The sequence below is a fragment of the Tyto alba genome, unplaced genomic scaffold (assembly GCF_018691265.1).
Source record: "Tyto alba isolate M040663 unplaced genomic scaffold, T.alba_DEE_v4.0 Super-Scaffold_40, whole genome shotgun sequence".
In the NCBI taxonomy this organism is placed as follows: Eukaryota; Metazoa; Chordata; class Aves; order Strigiformes; family Tytonidae; genus Tyto; species Tyto alba.
The window spans coordinates 44,269,144-44,286,243 of NW_024881316.1; the positions used below are offsets into that span (position 1 = coordinate 44,269,144).

At 46.8% G+C, this 17,100-nt stretch overlaps 2 protein-coding genes across 5 annotated transcripts; one reads left to right on the plus strand and one right to left on the minus strand.

Moving 5' to 3' along the window:
• The first annotated feature begins 162 nt into the window (after window positions 1-162).
• On the plus strand, window positions 163-16,917 carry PLA2G7 (phospholipase A2 group VII). 4 transcript variants are annotated; one of them, XM_033004983.2, is made up of 11 exons: window positions 163-439; window positions 7,311-7,435; window positions 9,726-9,876; window positions 10,526-10,619; window positions 11,177-11,245; window positions 11,708-11,855; window positions 13,318-13,431; window positions 13,710-13,801; window positions 14,245-14,418; window positions 15,070-15,218; window positions 15,572-16,917. In XM_033004983.2, the coding sequence occupies exons 1-11, from the start codon at window positions 178-180 to the stop codon at window positions 15,673-15,675; spliced, it is 1,482 nt and encodes a 493-aa protein (XP_032860874.2). In that variant the 5' UTR covers window positions 163-177; the 3' UTR covers window positions 15,676-16,917. The 4 variants fall into 4 exon arrangements, with proteins under 4 accessions (XP_032860874.2, XP_032860876.1, XP_032860878.2 ...); XM_033004985.2 differs by lacking the exon at window positions 163-439 and adding an exon at window positions 4,856-5,625; XM_033004987.2 differs by lacking the exon at window positions 163-439 and adding an exon at window positions 6,480-7,135.
• On the minus strand, window positions 5,477-6,343 carry IMP3 (IMP U3 small nucleolar ribonucleoprotein 3). The gene has a single exon (XM_033004988.2). It carries the CDS (start codon window positions 6,289-6,291, stop codon window positions 5,734-5,736), a length of 558 nt encoding a protein of 185 aa, XP_032860879.1. The 5' UTR covers window positions 6,292-6,343; the 3' UTR covers window positions 5,477-5,733.
• Window positions 16,918-17,100: the final 183 nt, after the last annotated feature.

A 17,100-nucleotide genomic window follows, 5' to 3' on the forward strand; every position in this document is an offset into this window, starting at 1 on the left:
TTTTCTCATGGGGATCCCAGTGCTTGATCCAGCCCTACACCACCACACTCAGCAGCGCCGTGAGGAAAGCCAGAAATTCACAGACACACGCAAACAAGCCCATATCTAAACCCGTCCCTGCCCTGCAACGCCACAGCCTGTCATCGCGGCAGCCGCGGGTGTGGGGTGACTTTTGGGATGGCTCCATGCCAGAAACTTGTTTTCCAGGCCCGGGGAAGATCTCTCCCCAAAAGATCGTCTCATCTGAAAACTAAGGCAAAGTTTGGTCCCTCCCCTTCGGGGAGAGCCTGGCAGTCGGTCTGCCCACGAGAGAGACGTCCTCCCGCGGGAGCAGCCGCCTCTCGCCTGGCTCCGGAGGGCTGCGGGCAGCCGAAGGGTCCATCCTGCTCCTCCGGCCAACGGGACGGGAACCGAGTTCGGCCAGGACACCGCACACCAGGTACGTGGAGTGCTGAAGGGGGGAAAAGGGGTCTGGGGAGAGCACGGGGAGGAGCGATGGTAGCGTGAGGAGGATTTTAAGGAGCTGGGTAGTTTCTGCTCAGCCCCTCACGCAGCTTGCCAGCGCTCCCGCGCCCTGGCTTCAGCCTGCCTTTCCCAAAGCCCGTCCCCAATCCTCCAGGGCTGCTGCTCCTCCATTTCCTCCCTTCCAGCCCCTTATCCGGCCCCAAATCCCTGCGTGTCTTTGTGGAGGAGGGGGGAGGAGGGATTTGCTCTGGGTAAATTGCAAGGGGGAATACAATGGACATGCCCCTTCCCCACTGCGCGTACAGCCAGTGTTCAGGGAAAAGGTGAATCAAGTTTTCCCATGGGGAAAAATAACCCACCTCCTGACACGGACGTGTCCAGTGTGGGGATGGGAAGCAGCAGAGGAAACTCGGACTAGATGAAAGGGGAAAAAAAAAAAAAAAATAAAATCACAGCGAGCGTGATTAAACTCCGCTTCAGGCAGCCAGCATTGAGACATGTAAAACTGAGGCAGCTCTGTGCACGCCCTGCTTTGAGCAGGGGTTTGGACTATGTGACCTCCAGCAGTCCTTCGCAGACAAATTCTTGCGGGAGGCTAACAGGGACACAGGTTTTGGGTGCTCTGCCAGCATGGCATTCATCTCCCCCAAACCCAGTGTCAGCAAGGTGGGTGCCTGCACGGGACCCTGCGCCCTGGCTGCTGTCAGGGCTGGCGGGGAGAGGGACGGTGGTTTTAGGATGTGGTTCCTGCCTGCTGTGTTTGAAGCCCAGGGAGCTCAGACCTAGGTGCCAAGGCGGTAGACTGTAACGTTAGTCAGGCGATCCCGCCGGCTAGAGCTGGCTCTACTTTACCCCGTGACACAACCATCTGAGCCTCTCCAGGTGGTGGCTCCTGGGGGGCAGGAACCGAGGGTGGCAATGCCATCCGGCCTGGCACCTATCAACCCCACCGACATGATTTACAGCAGCCGAGAAGCCGTTGTGACTTACTGCTGGGGACGCACGGATCCTCTAACATGCAGCTCTGGGAGAAAACTGGAAACGCTCAAATCTCCGTCTCTGGCTGTTGTTAGTGGTTGGCCTCCCCTTTTTCTCTGCCTGCTGGAAGTGAAATGCTTTCTCCCTTTGAAATCAGCTAGTATTAGTGGTGGTTGGACCTTTCTGCAGTAGAGTCACGCTCGCAGAGAAGCGAGGGAGGACGTTCCCACTGGGGGAGGTACACTTGGGTTTGGCCCTTGGATCCATAATCTCCATGGTTTATGGGAAGACTGAACTCATATACCTTCTCCTGATGACTCCAAAGCTGCTGCCTGCTGCGTCCACCCAACATGCCCATGTCCTGACCATTGAGCAGGCAGGTTTTCCACCACCCAGGTCCCGCTCCAGGCCCAAACCAGCAAGCAAAGGGTGAGAAGAGTTGCTTCAATGCCTGAAGCGGGGCATTTGAGAGCAGGAACCAGATCTGGGGCTCTCAGTTAAATGCTGTCATAACACTTAAGGGTACTTTCTTCCCCGAAATTCAGTGAATGTTGAAATGTTTTGGTATATGGTGTAGGAACTAAGGCCCCAGTGAGGAGAACCGGCTCTGTTGTTCAATCTCCAGTGCCAAATCAGCCAGGGAATCTATATAAAACAGAGTACTCTGAGCTTAAGAAGGGGACAGCGATACCTCCATCTGCTGGGGAATATCTCGCTGGGGAGAGCCACCGAGATGAGCACATGGAAGTGCCCCGAGATGTGGCTATGAGACCCTGGCTGCTGTGGTTTAATATTGAGACAAGGACAGGGAGGGATGCAGGATACAGGAGCATCACCCAAAAGGCTGGGAATTGCCCAGCTCCACCACGGCTTCTCTCAGACTCTGTACCCCATCTTGGCAAGGGGGATGTACATCCTCCCCCAGCCCAGAGTGCTGTCTGTGCTCGCTGTGATGTGCTATCACTGAATTACTGAGGTCAGCATCACCTCCACATTAAGCCACGCCAAGATGTCAGAAGCAGCCTTTAAAAACTGCAGCATTCTTGTTTACTGGAAAAAAAGTGGTTCAGATCAGTGGAAAAGTACACATTTGCATTTCAGTGACAGCCTCAGCCATTTACACCCTGCAACACAAAAGGTCTCAGTGTGAAGGACTCTTTTCCTCAGCTCCCCCACATTCCCCAAGCTCAGCTACCCCACTTTGGCAGCCTTCAAATAAAGGAGAAGCCAAGGCCAGGGGAAAAGGAGAGGAAAAAAAACAAGGAAAAAATCCAACAACATAAGCGCTGGTAAAACCTCCCTGATCGCTACCCACTATCCAAGTGAGAGCTCCCACACAGGAACTGCTCACCATTTGCTCCAAGAGCTCTTGCACTGCCTAGAGCCCCCCCGGCCCCTTCCTCCTTTGCTGGAGAAGCTGGATCCCCTCCAGCCCCCACCTGCTGGGATGGACGCTCGTGCAGGTGGCAGAGATCAGGTTTTGTCAGGCACAGGGAGAGCTCACCCCAACGCCAGCACCACCATCCTCTGTCCTCCTCCATCAGTAACTTTCCACAAGCTTCCTGGAGATGCTGAGCAGCCTGAAGAACATCAAACTCAATTCAGGAGGTGCTGGGAAGAAGCACAGTGACACCCACGACCCCATCCTGCCCCCCTCATATGCATAAGCTCTCCCCCTGCAAGCCCCTGGAGTGCAGGAGGGGAGAACTTGCAGGCAGGATCTGACCCAAAAAAGCATAATGCCGGCTCACCTCCTTGTGCCAGCTCATGCAGATCCATGGAAACCAGTGATTTATACTGACGTTGGAGATTTAATCCAGCCTTGGGATTTAAAAAAAGCTTCCGTGTTTATCTAAGTGCCAGGAAAGGCTGTCGGAGCTGCTTCCTGCATCCCTGCAATCCCCGGCTCCGGAGCCGCTGCGGGAACCGCCCGGTCGCTGCCACAGCACGTCAGCTCTGGCAAACAAACTCAAACCCACAAACTAAAGGCAAAAACACCATTAAACACGAGGAAGCCATCATCTGCCTGATTGCATACACGAGCAAGAACGTGGGTGTGCTGCTGTCAGATATAACTTCCATTTTCAGATCGAGATGACGCTCTGTTTATCGCACTTGAAGTGGACCCAGCTCTCCTCCAAGGCGTGTGTGGACTCCGGCTGTGAAAACTGTAGGAGCAGGACACTCATTTCAGGCCTGAGCTACTGTAAAACCAACAGGGTCACAGACCTGCAGACTTAAGACACGTGGACATATAAAGACACAACCTGATGCATTTCTTAAAAAGCACATAAGGATTTGATTTCCAATACCACAGCATCCACAGGGAAATCTATTAGCCACCATTGCCACAGCATAATTTAACAGACTACAGGTTTTTGGGTTTTTCTCTTCTGCTATGGACGATGCTGGAGGTGCACAGATGAATGATTAAAATTTGGTTTAGGACAAAAAGAACAGGCTGGTGATGTAAACTACAGATGATAACAGGATGGAGTTTGAGATTTCCTTTTCTGCTCTTCCTCTGAGGGCTGAACAAACTGGGCAGAGCAACAGTTTAGCATCTGAGTATTAAAATGCCCTCCACAGGGCAGGTCACTGTGCTGTTATTTAAATTCCCCCCAAGAGTAAAGCGGAGCAAACAGAATTTTTACCTGTACCTGAACTAGGCACTTTCTGAACGTCCCAAAGAATGATGATATTTTTTGAGATGAAGGCTGGAAAGGTGTTTCAGAAAAGGCATGCTTCAGGTGCAAAATGTCTTTTCAATTTGTATTTCTTAATAAGCAAGGTGCATGCCCTGAGAAAAAGGTTTTTAATATGTTATAGGTGATGTTTTACTGAAATAAACTAAAGTATAAACAGGAGTAGTTCACAGGATAAGCAAAGGGTTCCCCCACTTCCTTTATGTCCTTTACTTAATATCTATTACTGCTTTAAAACTTAATGCTCTGCTTAATACATTTGGCTTATGAGGCTGGTAGGAATTTTAACATTTAGTTTGCCTTTTAAAAAAGCAGCCATAACATTTGATGAGTTTCTGGTAACCCCAAAACACCTTTCACCTAAATACCTTTCCCATTGAGAAAAGCCACACTAAAGCTTCCAGACCCAGAGCGGAGACTGCAGCCGAGCTCCAGCCTTTGGACAGGCAGTCACAGCTCCATTCCTAAACCTACTGCCAAATGCTTTCATAGCCCTGAGTAAAGGAAAGAAAGCATTTCTAGTAAAAATCACTTTCTAACTCAGTAATAGCCTTGTAGCAATCCAAAAAAAAAGTTAAATAAGTCACATTAAAGAAAATTCTGCAAGGGCTTGCTGCTTACTGGAATATTTAAAAATCAGAAGAAACTCTCAGAGAAATTACATCATAAAATAGCACATGCATTTCTTCAGCAACTTAAAACAACTTTTTTTTTTTTTTGCTTTTCTGCTATTTCAAAGGGGAATAATGTTCCCAACAGCCCCAGAAGGCCTGAGGCTCCCCTCAAATATTAGTTTTTGTTTGGCTTATGCCAAATGTAGAACTTCCCCCCAGATTTGCAGTTATGGTTGGGACAGCTGTCACTCCAATGCCTCCCCAGTTAGAACCTGCTCCACAAATGACGCCTCGTTGTCAACTGGAACCCCACACAGCAAAGATTCCAAACTCTGAGTGTCAAACTTTCCTTTATGACTTCACGTGAAAATAAATTTTTTTTTTTTTTTTTATTCCATTTTTGCCTAAAACTTTTACAGTTCCAGAAATGCAGTATCGGGCCTCCTCGTTTACTGCTGACCCCAAACAACCCCCCACGTTGCCCCCCCATATACACATTCCCCAGCATCAAGAAGCAGCTCCTCTGCTTACTGCCCGTCAGCTGAAGGAGGAGCTGGCAATCTTTCAGGGCAACTTCTCAGAAAAGCAGCAGCGAAGCTGCCAAGCTCAGCCCTAAAACAGCCACTGAGCCAGGCTTAAAACCCCTCCCAGCAGTTGCGATTAGCAGCCAAGCACTTAAACCCGACCACATCCCGCGGAGAACTTTCCAAGCGCTTTGGCTTTACGGGACGCAAGCAGGACGGAGCTGGGCTCTCGGATGTTTTCTGGGAGCGATGGATGAGGAAGGGCAGCATCTCCGCGTGGAAGAACGTGGCAGCACGTCCCTGGAAGCGAGCACCGCTCCCTCCTCGCTCCCCACTCAGGTGTGGCTGGTGGGGTGTGAACACCCGACGGGCGGCACCGCGGGGGGGGGGTTTGGGGGCGCGCGCCTGTTCCCACGCGTGTCCCGAGGGGGGGCGGGCAGCGCACCCTCAGGCGGCCAGGTCGAAGTCGTCGCGCTCCTGGTTGTAGTCGAGCACCTTCTGCCGGAGGCGAGAAGCGTCCACCCAGGTGATGAAGTCCTCCACGGCGCGGGGGACGAGGAGAGCCGGGTCGGTCACCACCTCGGGCCCCACGCGGACGTGGCCCTGCTCCACGAAGGTGACGGCGTGGCGGAGGTTCTGGGCCATCCGCAGCTTCACCAGCAAGCAGGGCAGGCGCCGGCGGCAGAAGGCGGCGGCCGAGAGGCTCTCGCAGGCGGCCAGCGACCCCCGGCTGCCCACCAGCCCCAGCCCGTACAGCTTCTCCAGCAGCGCGGCGGCGCAGCGGGCGCGGAAAGCGGCGCTGCCCGGCCCCAGGTCGCGGAGGCGGCGGGCCAAGGCGCGGATGGCGCGGGCCAGCGCTTTGTACTGCGCGTAATCCTCCCGCCGGCCCAGCCGGTAACGCCGCAGCGCCTTCACCTCGGCCAAGCTCCCCGCCGCCGCCTCCCAGCTCACCAGCTCCAGCCGCCGCAGCAGCTTCTGCTCGTGGTACTTCAGCTTCCGCACCATCTCCCCCCCGCTCCGATTCCGCTCCGATTCCGCTCCGATTCCGCTCCGCGCCCGCCCTTTCCGGGGAGGAACCGCCGCGCTCCGCCCCGGCGAGAGGAACAGGCCGGGCCCGGACCCCTCCCCTCCCCGCCCCCGGGTGCTCTGGGCGGCCGAGAGGTTTTGCGCGGGGGGGTGCGGACCCGCCGTTTCTCCTGCGGGGTTAGGATGGCCCCGGGTCTCTTTCCGCGCTGTGCCGGGGCAGGGAAACGTGGCAGATAAACCACGGCTCGGCTGCCGGGGCGAGGGGCCGGGGATGCTTGCTCAGGGCTGCTGCCTAGGCTGGGGTGCGGCGGCTGCCCCCGAGCCCCCGGGCCAGCCGGGCTCGGAGGTGGCACCCCACGCGTGAGCCGGGGAGGGTCAGACCTTCCCAAACAACCTCTCCTGCGCGGGCAGCCCGGCCTTTTCTCTCCAGGGATCAAACCCAGGCTTTGTCCTTCCTCTTGGAAAAACGGCTGCGGCGTTGGTTTTCTCCCTGACATGCTTCTCCCCCAGATGCGTAAGCCGGTTTTGTTTACAGAGGAGCTGCAAAAACTTCCCTCTCTGCCGTTCGTACAAGGAGGAGCAGCTCTAGGTCGTAGCCCGGCGGGGAGGGAACTGCCTTCACGTCTGAAACTCGCTGCTCTTGGGCTTGCTCTTCCCTCTCTGTGCCCAAGGAGTGAGGCTGGTGCTGCTCTGCATCGCAGCACCTCCACCTCCCGAGTCGTCCTCCACCACATCCCCAGCCAGACCTTTCCTCCCTGCACGGTGTTGTCTGATCCTTGGGTTTCAGGACGCTCAGCTCCAAGGAAATTCCCCAACAGAGCAGGTCAGGTTGGTGACTTGGGATTTCAGATCTCTGATTCTCATAAGCAGATTCTTGTATCAGCTCGGCCCTGAATTTCCTACTCCTGGGTTTTCAGTGTGCTGGATTTTTTTCAGGGTAGGTGATCTGGCTGCACAGGCCATGGCAGTATCTTGATTTGCTTTGTGTTTTTCCCCAGGTTTGTCGATGAAGGCACCAATGGAAATGGAGACGAGCCGCACTGAGAAGTTTTATAGGATCCCTAATGGAAAGGGGCCACACTCAGTTGGATGTACAGACCTGATGACAGAAAATGCGGTTGAGGTAAAGCTCTCGGTTCTTCCTCCTTTGGATTTAGGCCACAATGTTAGTGAAAGCAGTTTGTTGTAGTTTTACAGATGAATCAAACAGAAGGTCTTGTCTGTGTGTAGGGGTGCCCCATGGCTGACACTCACAGCTGTTTTCTATCCTCTCCATCCCAATGTAGGATGTGTACTGGGTAGTACTGGATGTGTAGGATGTGTGTATCAGATGGATGTAACCTGTAAGCCTTCCCCATGGCTGCTTCCTCCCTCCTCCTAATATCCTTGCTTTCCTGACTCCCCTACAGAGGCTACTGCAGGGAAGCTGTGTCCCCCTGGCACCCACGGGGCTCTTCCCACCCACCCCACCGCTCCCTTCTGCGTTGGACTCCTTGGGGAGGCTCCACACACAGTCTCCATCACTGTAGCTGTTCTGATCACAAAGATCCTGGTGGGATTTGGCGGGGTTGGGTGATGAGGGTATGTAGTGTTTCAGCTGCAGGGTAAAGCATGACATGTCTTCTTGAAATTTTATCTCTCTGAAAAAGAACAGGATGGCAGTTTTACAAGTGGTTGGTACAGAGAGAAGCCACAATACGAAGATGGGGACAGTAAATCGCCAGCTAATGAGCTCACTTATTGGTTTTCATTTCAAATCCTCTTCCTTTTTAAATTTTCTATGAGGACACACCTGCATTTACACAGTGTTTTTACTCCTCAGACTAGCCAGGTTTGGTGAAACTTGTGATCAGTTTGTAGTGGTTATTCCTACATTTTCCATTACTCTACTGAGCTTACTCTGTATTAGCACAAAGAAGCAGTTAGTTTCTTTTTGCAATCAGCCCATGTCTGTTTCTTAGATAAGCAATCCCTATAATTACAGTTCTCTCAGGCATAAACAATGAACGTCTTTCCCTTTCTGGTAAGCAGTTAGTCACCTGGGGACATTCACTGGGACTATTCTGGGATCAAATTAATATCATTATCATTATGGATGAAGGTTTGATGATTTCTTCCTTAATGGTCTTTGTGTCAAAGATTGATTTAAGTTTGATGAGTAAGTAGAAATAAGCTTAATTAAAAAAGCTTTTGGTACATGTTGTGTGTGAAACTGATAAATTAGCGTTCAAGAAAGCAGACTTTATTACAAAGCTCATGTTCTTTTTGGCCCTAGACTTCACTTGTAAAAACAAAAGTACAGATGGAGCGAGATAGTGAATTTTGAATAGTGTGTCACAAATTCCCTTGCAAACCAGGAAGTAAGAGTGCAAATGACACACAGTTCATCTGCCAGGAGGGCTGCTTTAAGGTGTGCCACTGGTACTTTGCTGCTATCAGCATAGGAAAAATACTGTCCGGGGGGTATGGAGGGTCCGTGTAAATGTGGAAGGCTCGGGTGGTTTCCTGGAAGACCTGGCGTGCAGACAGTAAAAGAAGATTCAAACTGGTGGTAAGAAACAGAGGCAGATAAAACACAGGTTAACAAACTTGTGCTTAGAAAGATGGACCACTACAGACTTGTAAACATCTTCATGAGGAGGAAGAACAATACATTGCAGTCCTTTGCTGTGCAGCTGCCCAAGAGCTTTACTGAGAGGCTGTTGCTCAGTTTAGCCAGGAACACTATAGCCACGTTGAGACCATGTGCCTGACTCTACGCACATCTCCTCTGCTGGACCATGCTCCCAGAAACTGATCTCAGGGCAAAATTTTTCTGGTTAACCTAGCAGAAAAATATACTTCTAGGAGGGTCTTTTTTTACCCTCAGTTTAGCAAGCTGAACTGGGTCAGTAGCAGCTCCACGAGACTCACTGGTGCAAGGAAAGCATTGACAGCTCCCAGCTGGAAGGGTGAAGGAGACACAGTCACCCCTGTTAAACTGATCAAACTGCGTCGTTGTACCATTCCCCAAAAGGAGGCATAGTGAGGAAAACAGAAAAAAGATCCAGCAAGATGCAGAAATAGAGCAAATAGGTTGTGAGTGTTTGTAACCACTAACTTAATTAAATGGAGGATTTTGCATTATCCAGAGGCTAACCTAGAGATGGTGACGTATATCTCTGGATGCCAACAGTCATGCTACTTTAAATTCATTGCAGGGACAAAAAGATAGTGACATAGGATTGGCATCAAAGCCTGTATAGAATAATAATTTTCTTGTGAGATTCTCTTAATTCTCTTGAGCTGTCATGCTTTCATCTTAAGCCCTTGACATAAATGTTTTTATCTTCCTTTTTTTCTGCCATATAGAAATAAATATCAATCTTACTTTTTTTCTTTTTTTTTTTTTTTTTTTTCCTTCTTAATCCCAGGGAAGCTTCTTGCGCCTGTATTATCCATCATGTGATGCCACAGATCATGAAGAGGCACCGTGGATTCCAGATAAAGAGTACTATCAGGGACTCTCTGACTTCCTTAATATGTACCGAGTTGTAGGAGAGAGGCTTTTCCAGTACTATGTTGGTAAGACCAGTTTGGATTTTATTCCTTGACTAGTGCAAGGGCATGAGTTCTGTATGCACGTCATTGCCATACTGCTCCATGACCAGTGTGTTACTGCTACAGGACTCAAAAATAGTTTATTCCCAAAAGGTATGTTTGTCTGGGATTGGTTTGTGTAGTGAGGCTCAATGTTGAATGTCACCCAGTTCTCAGGCAGACCTGCAGTCTCTGACTGCTATGATTAGGAGTGTCCGGGCAATTTGCTCTAGGAAGACCTTGGGTAAGCTGCACTTATGTGTTGGGACTTAAATCCCATGGGAAAATCTGCAAATATACAAAGGTCAGATAGATACTAAGGTCTGAATACCAACAAGACTTGGGAGCCTGACTGCTCTTGAAAAATCTGTTCTCATAGGGTTTAAGAGATTTGTAGGCCTTGTGCTAGGCTGTGGATGGGAGGAGGAGAAGGAAAGTAACATCTGCCAAGTAGAAAGTATTTTCAAAATCAGATCCATATTTGTCTTCCATATTTTAAGGATGTGATTTGGTACCTTATTGTCAGATGATGGCTCTGAAATCAGTGGTCCCCAGATTCTTGAGATCACTCCCACAGTAATAAATGCTTTCTCCCATTTCAGTAATAATGACATATGCTTCGATTTTTATCTAGGTTCAGTGACCTGTCCTGCAAAGTCAAATGCTGCTTTTAAGCCAGGAGAAAAATACCCACTCCTCGTTTTTTCCCATGGACTTGGAGCTTTTCGGTAATTCTGCAGTTTGTTGACAAACTATTTTTGTCATCTATGGAGACAGCAGTCTCCAAGGGTGGTTCTGAACAGATTTTCAGTAGGGGGGGTGAGATCCCTGTGGAATTGAAACAAATTTGAAGAACAGGCTGCTCTGTATCAGTATGCCTCCACTGAAATCAACAGCAGTAAATAAAAGCGGGGTTGATGTATTTAGTTGTGCTTCCCCTTGGTATTTTAGAGGTGAAGGTATTTACCAATCCCTAAGCATGTTGTGAAGATTAGATAGTTGATTTTTGGACAGTTCTTTCAAGATGGAAAGTGTTATATGTGCTACTTTTAAAAATCATTAGCAGTCTTCTTTCTGAATAGATAGTAAAACAGTAACCAGGTTTTGTGAACAGGGTTTGGTGCCTGGCATACAGAAGCCCGCTCTACTGGCTAGCAAATTCAAACCGAAGAAATACTGAATGGGGGCTAGCGCGTACGTAGCATGGTCAACATTTAAAGAGCAGTGAAATAATTGAAATAATTATGTATGCACATGTCTCACCAGAGTGTGGTTTTCATTGCAGGACGATCTATTCTGCTATTTGCATAGAGATGGCTTCTCAGGGCTTTATAGTGGCTGCTGTGGAGCACAGGTGTGTATACTGCACGTTTTTGAGTTCTGATGGAAAGAAACTTTCCGATATTGATTAGAATGTTATTTATTCTACAGAAGACCTTACAATTTAAAAAAAAAAAAAAAATCTTCTTCAGTCCTGCCCACACCCCCCATTTCTCTAGCTCAACTCCTATCTAAGCAAAGGGAATTTGCTTAGATAAGCCCTTGAATGAAAAGTCCCAGGGTAGATATCATTTGTCATTCTTCAGGCATGCTATTTTTCTCTCTCTCATTGTTAGAACCTGGAGAATATAAAGGAGGTTGGAGTTTTGGTGGGGTTATCGCATTATTTAAAAAGTCTGTCTCTACTCAGTTGTGATTGCAGCAGCACTGGTTGGTAGCTGGATCTCGAGATAAGTGAAATCTAAAACTTCTGCTGTCTTCATCTCAAACCAAACAGAATACACCCCCCAGAAATAACCTTTTGTTGATATTACAGAGATGAATCTGCTTCAGCAACGTATTATTGTAAAAAAAAGTCCGTTCCTGAACGACAGCAAGAATCTACATCAAACATGGAGAAGGAGTGGATCTACTACAGGAGACTAAAAACTGGAGAGGAAGAGCGTTGTTTGCGCCATAAGCAGGTACTCATTCTAGGTCTGTTCTCTCGAAGGTGAGGCAGGAGTGGTGTGTTTAGGACTAACTAGCAGACTCTTTCCCTTTGGCCATGTCTGCAGTTTTCTGCCGTGACTCTGGGGATATATAAAAACGCACCAAGTCCTATGTTCCTGAGGATGAGAAAGCCAACAACAGCTTTCTACAGAGCATAAGCTACTTCCTCAATAAAGCCTTCTCATGAAGTCGCACTGTCAAACTTCGTGAGCTGTTCCTCCCCTGGTTCCACTCAACTTTCTGTTTCTTCTCTGTGCCTTCACACTTTTGCTGCCCAACCCAACCCAACTCACAGAGTTGAATCCAAATGCTTGTGTGGCCTTAGGCTTGCTTTGCTTTTGTTTATGGCTGGATAGTAAGATGAATCATGGCTGCTTTAAGGGAGATGCTCGCTTCATCATCTTCAACACACTTTAGCACAGTTTATAGCAATGTAAACAATGAGGACTTCCTGATTATAAGCAGCATTCATGCTAATGTGACATGGCCATACTGATGAGCTCCTCCAAGCATAGACTTGACCTTTAAAAGATGGGAGTGTTTTCTTCCAGCAAATGCAAACTCAGCCAGGGGGGTGTTTCTTTTTATCTCCCTGGGCCATACAGACAGCAGTACAAGTGTAATTTCCTGTGTGCATACAACAATCCTACTTACAAGACTAAATACATAATGTCTGAGCTTGGAAATAACCTCCAGAAACCATTGCCTGCAAATTTCACTAGTAGAGATGTCAGGAAATTGAGATTTAGTTGAAATTCAGTGATGCATAGACATCATGCTGGGTGCCTACACACTGCATTCCACTGCTGTTCTTTGGTTCTTTTTGAAGCTTTTCTTTCACTGACATATCAGTCAAAACCACTTCTTATACTGAACAATGAAAACCTTTATTTGCAACAGCTTTGCTAGTTTTCAAGAATGTGTAAATATGTAAAATGAGATGGGCTTCTTGGCTGTTTCTTATTTTGTGTTTATCCAGTGTAAAGACAGTTTCAAAGCTATTGTGCAGATGGGGCAAGTGATGTAATGACATTTGCTCATCAAAGTGAGCATGAGGAGGAGCAGCGAGTCAGCCTTCCTTTCAGTTTTGTAATTTAAGCCTTTGCACATCCCAGCAGCCCCTTCTCTGAGTAGTGACAGGACGGAGGAGTTGAAGGTCTTTGGCAGACATTATATGGATAAGTTCCTCTGCATGCAGAGGATCTCAGCAAGAGCTTCAACTCTTTGGACCTCCAAAAGTCAGTTTTGTTGTTGGTCAGACCTTGTCAGAGTTCCATTTTACAGTTCCATTCTGCAGCTCAGAATAGTCGTTACCATATCAGACACTTGGGGGGGGGAAAAATCAGACCAAGTCTTGTGTCCAAAGGACCAGCAAGCCTAGCAGTTGTCTAATAATTTCTTCCACTGCTCTGCCCTAATTCCTCTTTCTTCCAGGTGCAGCAAAGAGCACAGGAATGTATCAAAGCTCTCAATCTCATTCTTAAAATCAATTCTGGAGAGGAAGTAATGAATGTACTAAATTCAAACTTTGACTGGAATAGCCTAAAGGTGAGTGAGAGGCAGTGACTGTGTTTTGTTAAACACTTAATAATGGTTCTGGTTTCCCTCTTCCATTTATAAACTGATTTCTGTAAACCTCTGAAGATCACACTGTAGATCTATGAACATATTCTCAGGTCATCCCAAGCTGGATAGGTAGTTGGTAGATGGAGCTGAAATGATGCTCTTATTACTTCAGTAGGATGTATTGCCTAAAAAATTATTCCCTTCTTAAAAAAAAGGTTTGGGAAAGAAAGTCTCTTACAGCACCTGGATTTTTTTGACAGGATTCTGTTGATACTAGCAGAATAGCTGTGATGGGACACTCTTTTGGTGGTGCTACAGTTATTGAGAGTCTCAGCAGAGAAATAAGATTCAGGTAAGTAAGCAAAACAAGGCAAGAGACATCTGGCACTTGAGAGGTCTGGAGCAGGGGACCTTAACTAAGATCCCCCAGCTAATGATTAGCTCTTGAAGAAGAGTTTTGTTTGGCATGTCTTGTTTTCTCAAGTCATGCTTCTTTCCACTGTGGGGATGTGGTGGAACACAATAGCTGTATCATATTACAGTATGATACTGTGGGACCCTGCAGAAGCTCCTGTGCCCAGCTGCACCTGGCAATGGAGACCAACAAATGCAATAACGGATTAATTCTCTTCCCCCAGAGTAGAAATCATTTAAAACCAAAATGATTCATTAACCTGTTTACCTGTTCAGTATCATAGAGTTTCTCTTTCCCATGTCTCCTGCAAATCAAAGCATGCTGAAAACTTCCATACAAAGCTTTCTGCTTCTGTGACAATATCCAGTTGTTTCTGACAGGTGTGGCATTGCCCTCGATGCATGGATGCTTCCAGTAGGTGATGACATTTACCAAAACAGTGTCCCGCAACCGCTGCTTTTTATCAACTCTGAAAAATTCCAGTGGGCTGATAATATCTTAAAGATGAAGAAGCTTGGATCCAATGACACAAACAAGAAAATGATCACTATCAAGTAGGTGTCCAGGATCAATCACTTCTATGGGTGAAGATGAATCTTTACTCTTGTTGGAGCTGCTCAGTTACATGTAACTGCAGTCAGTCACTACTTCCTCATGGCCCAGGTTTTCACTGCACGTTTAAATTAGACAGCAGTACGTCCCCCACAGTGGAGACAGAGACCTCTCTCCAAGCTGCCAGTAACCCTAAGCTTAAGGTACTCCAAGGTGTGCATTCCTGCCTTGGGGCACAAGTTTTGCTCCGGGCCTCAAGCATCATCTGTGTTTGAACACTTTGAATAGCTGCCTAGGTCTGGTTATGCACTCACCTGGTGAAAACACTTCATGCAGGGGAGTGGATGGCTCTATAATCCACCTTACACTCAGGGCAGAGGGATAGCTTCATCTTTAAGTTTTGCCAGGCCCGCTCTTTATTGCTGCTGTAATTATAGTCGCTTACAGTAAGCATATACAAAACTTCCTCCCTTCTGTGGTTAGGACAGAATTTACTGCTAATCTTGCATGGTCATGAGATTAACCTGTTTTATCTTCTTCTGCTAAAGAAGACAGATGCGTGACTGTCTTTGGATAAGTCTGTGCAACACACAGCATCTTTTAATCAGACAACTGCGTTCTTATAAACCTGTTGATCACTGTTCTATTTGCAGGGGGTCAGTACATCAGAGCTTTCCTGACTTTACCTTTGTGAGCGGAGAAATCATTGGAAGATTTTTCAAATTGAAAGGAGAAATAGATCCAAATGAAGCTATTGATATAAGCAATCATGCTTCATTAGCCTTCCTGCAGAAACATTTGAGTAAGTATCTGTTTATGCCAAATTATGAAATTAAATTAATAGTTAATTCCTATGAAGCTTTTAATATAACCATTCTGTTTAGAACAAGATCAAAAATAAGTGTATCAGAAAAGTAGAAAAAACAACAGTCAGACTCTCTTTCTAGAGGTTTGTTAGATACTTTTGTAATCTAAACAAATCAGAGGAGGAACATTGCAGTTTTGTTCTAACATGTAAAAACCTAAAACATCATGCCTCCCCTGCTTTGCCAAATTGACTCAGCTGTCCTACAATTTACTTTGTAAAGCTACACTGAAAAAAAAGCCGACTACTTAATTCATTACCACTTGGGTTTTCTTTCTTCCATTTTGTAGGTCTTAAGAAAGATTTTGATAAGTGGGATTCTCTTGTGGATGGCATAGGACCCAATGTTATTCCTGGCACCAATATTGACTTATCTCCAGCTGAACCTGAATAAGGAGTACCAAGAAGTACTGAAAATGCCACAGACATCAGGACACTAATGTTGGCCAGACATTGTTCAGACATGTGATAGCATTGGCCACCTACACAGCTTTTGGGGTGTGGAACAAACAAAAAATAAAAATCAGGCATTAGGTTATATTGTCACGAAAATGTAGAGAGGTTTTAGTTCAAATGAGTTAATGGGAGTCTCTCAAATGCTGCAACAGGGTAACTTCTGCTTTATAGGCAGCTGGGGGAAAAGTTACCTGATGGTAATTGAAATGCTCTTCTTGGTTTTGATTTAGTTTGCAGAGAGAGAGATTAAGCTTCAAGGAATTCAACTAAAGTTCTGCTTACCAAGCTTTAAGCCAGTTTGCATCTAGCAAGCCTTTTTTGCAGTGTAAGAAAAAAAAAAAAATCTTTAATTAAACTACTCAGTATTTCAGCTGTGCTCTGTCAACAGTTGAGAGTTGGAGGACGTTTTTGCTCCTTCTAATGAGAGGTGCCAGTGGAAGGTGGTCTTCAAAACTGCCTTATTTAAATGAGTCAGGAAATAAAAGCTACAGGAAATAGTTTAAGATAACAGCAGAGAAAGGTGTTTATTTAGACACAGGACTTCTCATATGAACTTAATCCACTTACATTTAAAGATTGTGTTTACTGCCATACTCAGATGATGTTTCCATTCCAAAAGCTGCTGCAATGGTCACTCTTGTAGCAACTGTAATTCCCCTTAAGTGAAGCTTGAAGCAGGGCCTGTCTCATTAATCTCTGCATTACCACTATCAGTCAGTCATACTGTTGTAGGTAAAATTACAGAAGAGATGTGTCACTTCTACCACTCCCTTTAAAAAGGATTATGTAATCATTGCTTGATCATCTTGTTGTCTCTCGTGGTTGTAATACTGTCCAGACAGTTGTCTTTGTCGAGGTGCTAGCACTGCAGCCTGTATCTGTCAGTAGAAGCAGCTGACTGTGTGGTTGGCTAAAGAAGGATATGATTTTTAGAACAAAACTCTTTAAAGCTGCCACATGGAAGGGTGACTTCTAAATGAATAAGCCTTGCAAAAGGGGGACTACTTCTAACTGTAGCCTATTTGTTTCAAAATCAGGTTACAAACAAAAACTGAAGCAAGCAGAGCAAGCAAAGCAGTTAACAGTATAATTAAATATTTATATAATCTGTGGTCTTAACATGAGATTGCACAACATATAAGACTTGTTCCCAGAATTTAATTAAATTCTCTCCAGCCTACCACCACGTATTGTCTCTTTTAAGGGAATAAACATGCAAGTGTTTCTCTTACTGAGTGAGCACTAAGACTTGAGATCTACTGTGATACTCACCCAGACTACTACGTTATCAGAGGTCTTGTGCTCCTAAGTCATTATAGCAGCGTGAAAAATCCACAGCCTCTGAGGAGGAGGAAGCAGCTAT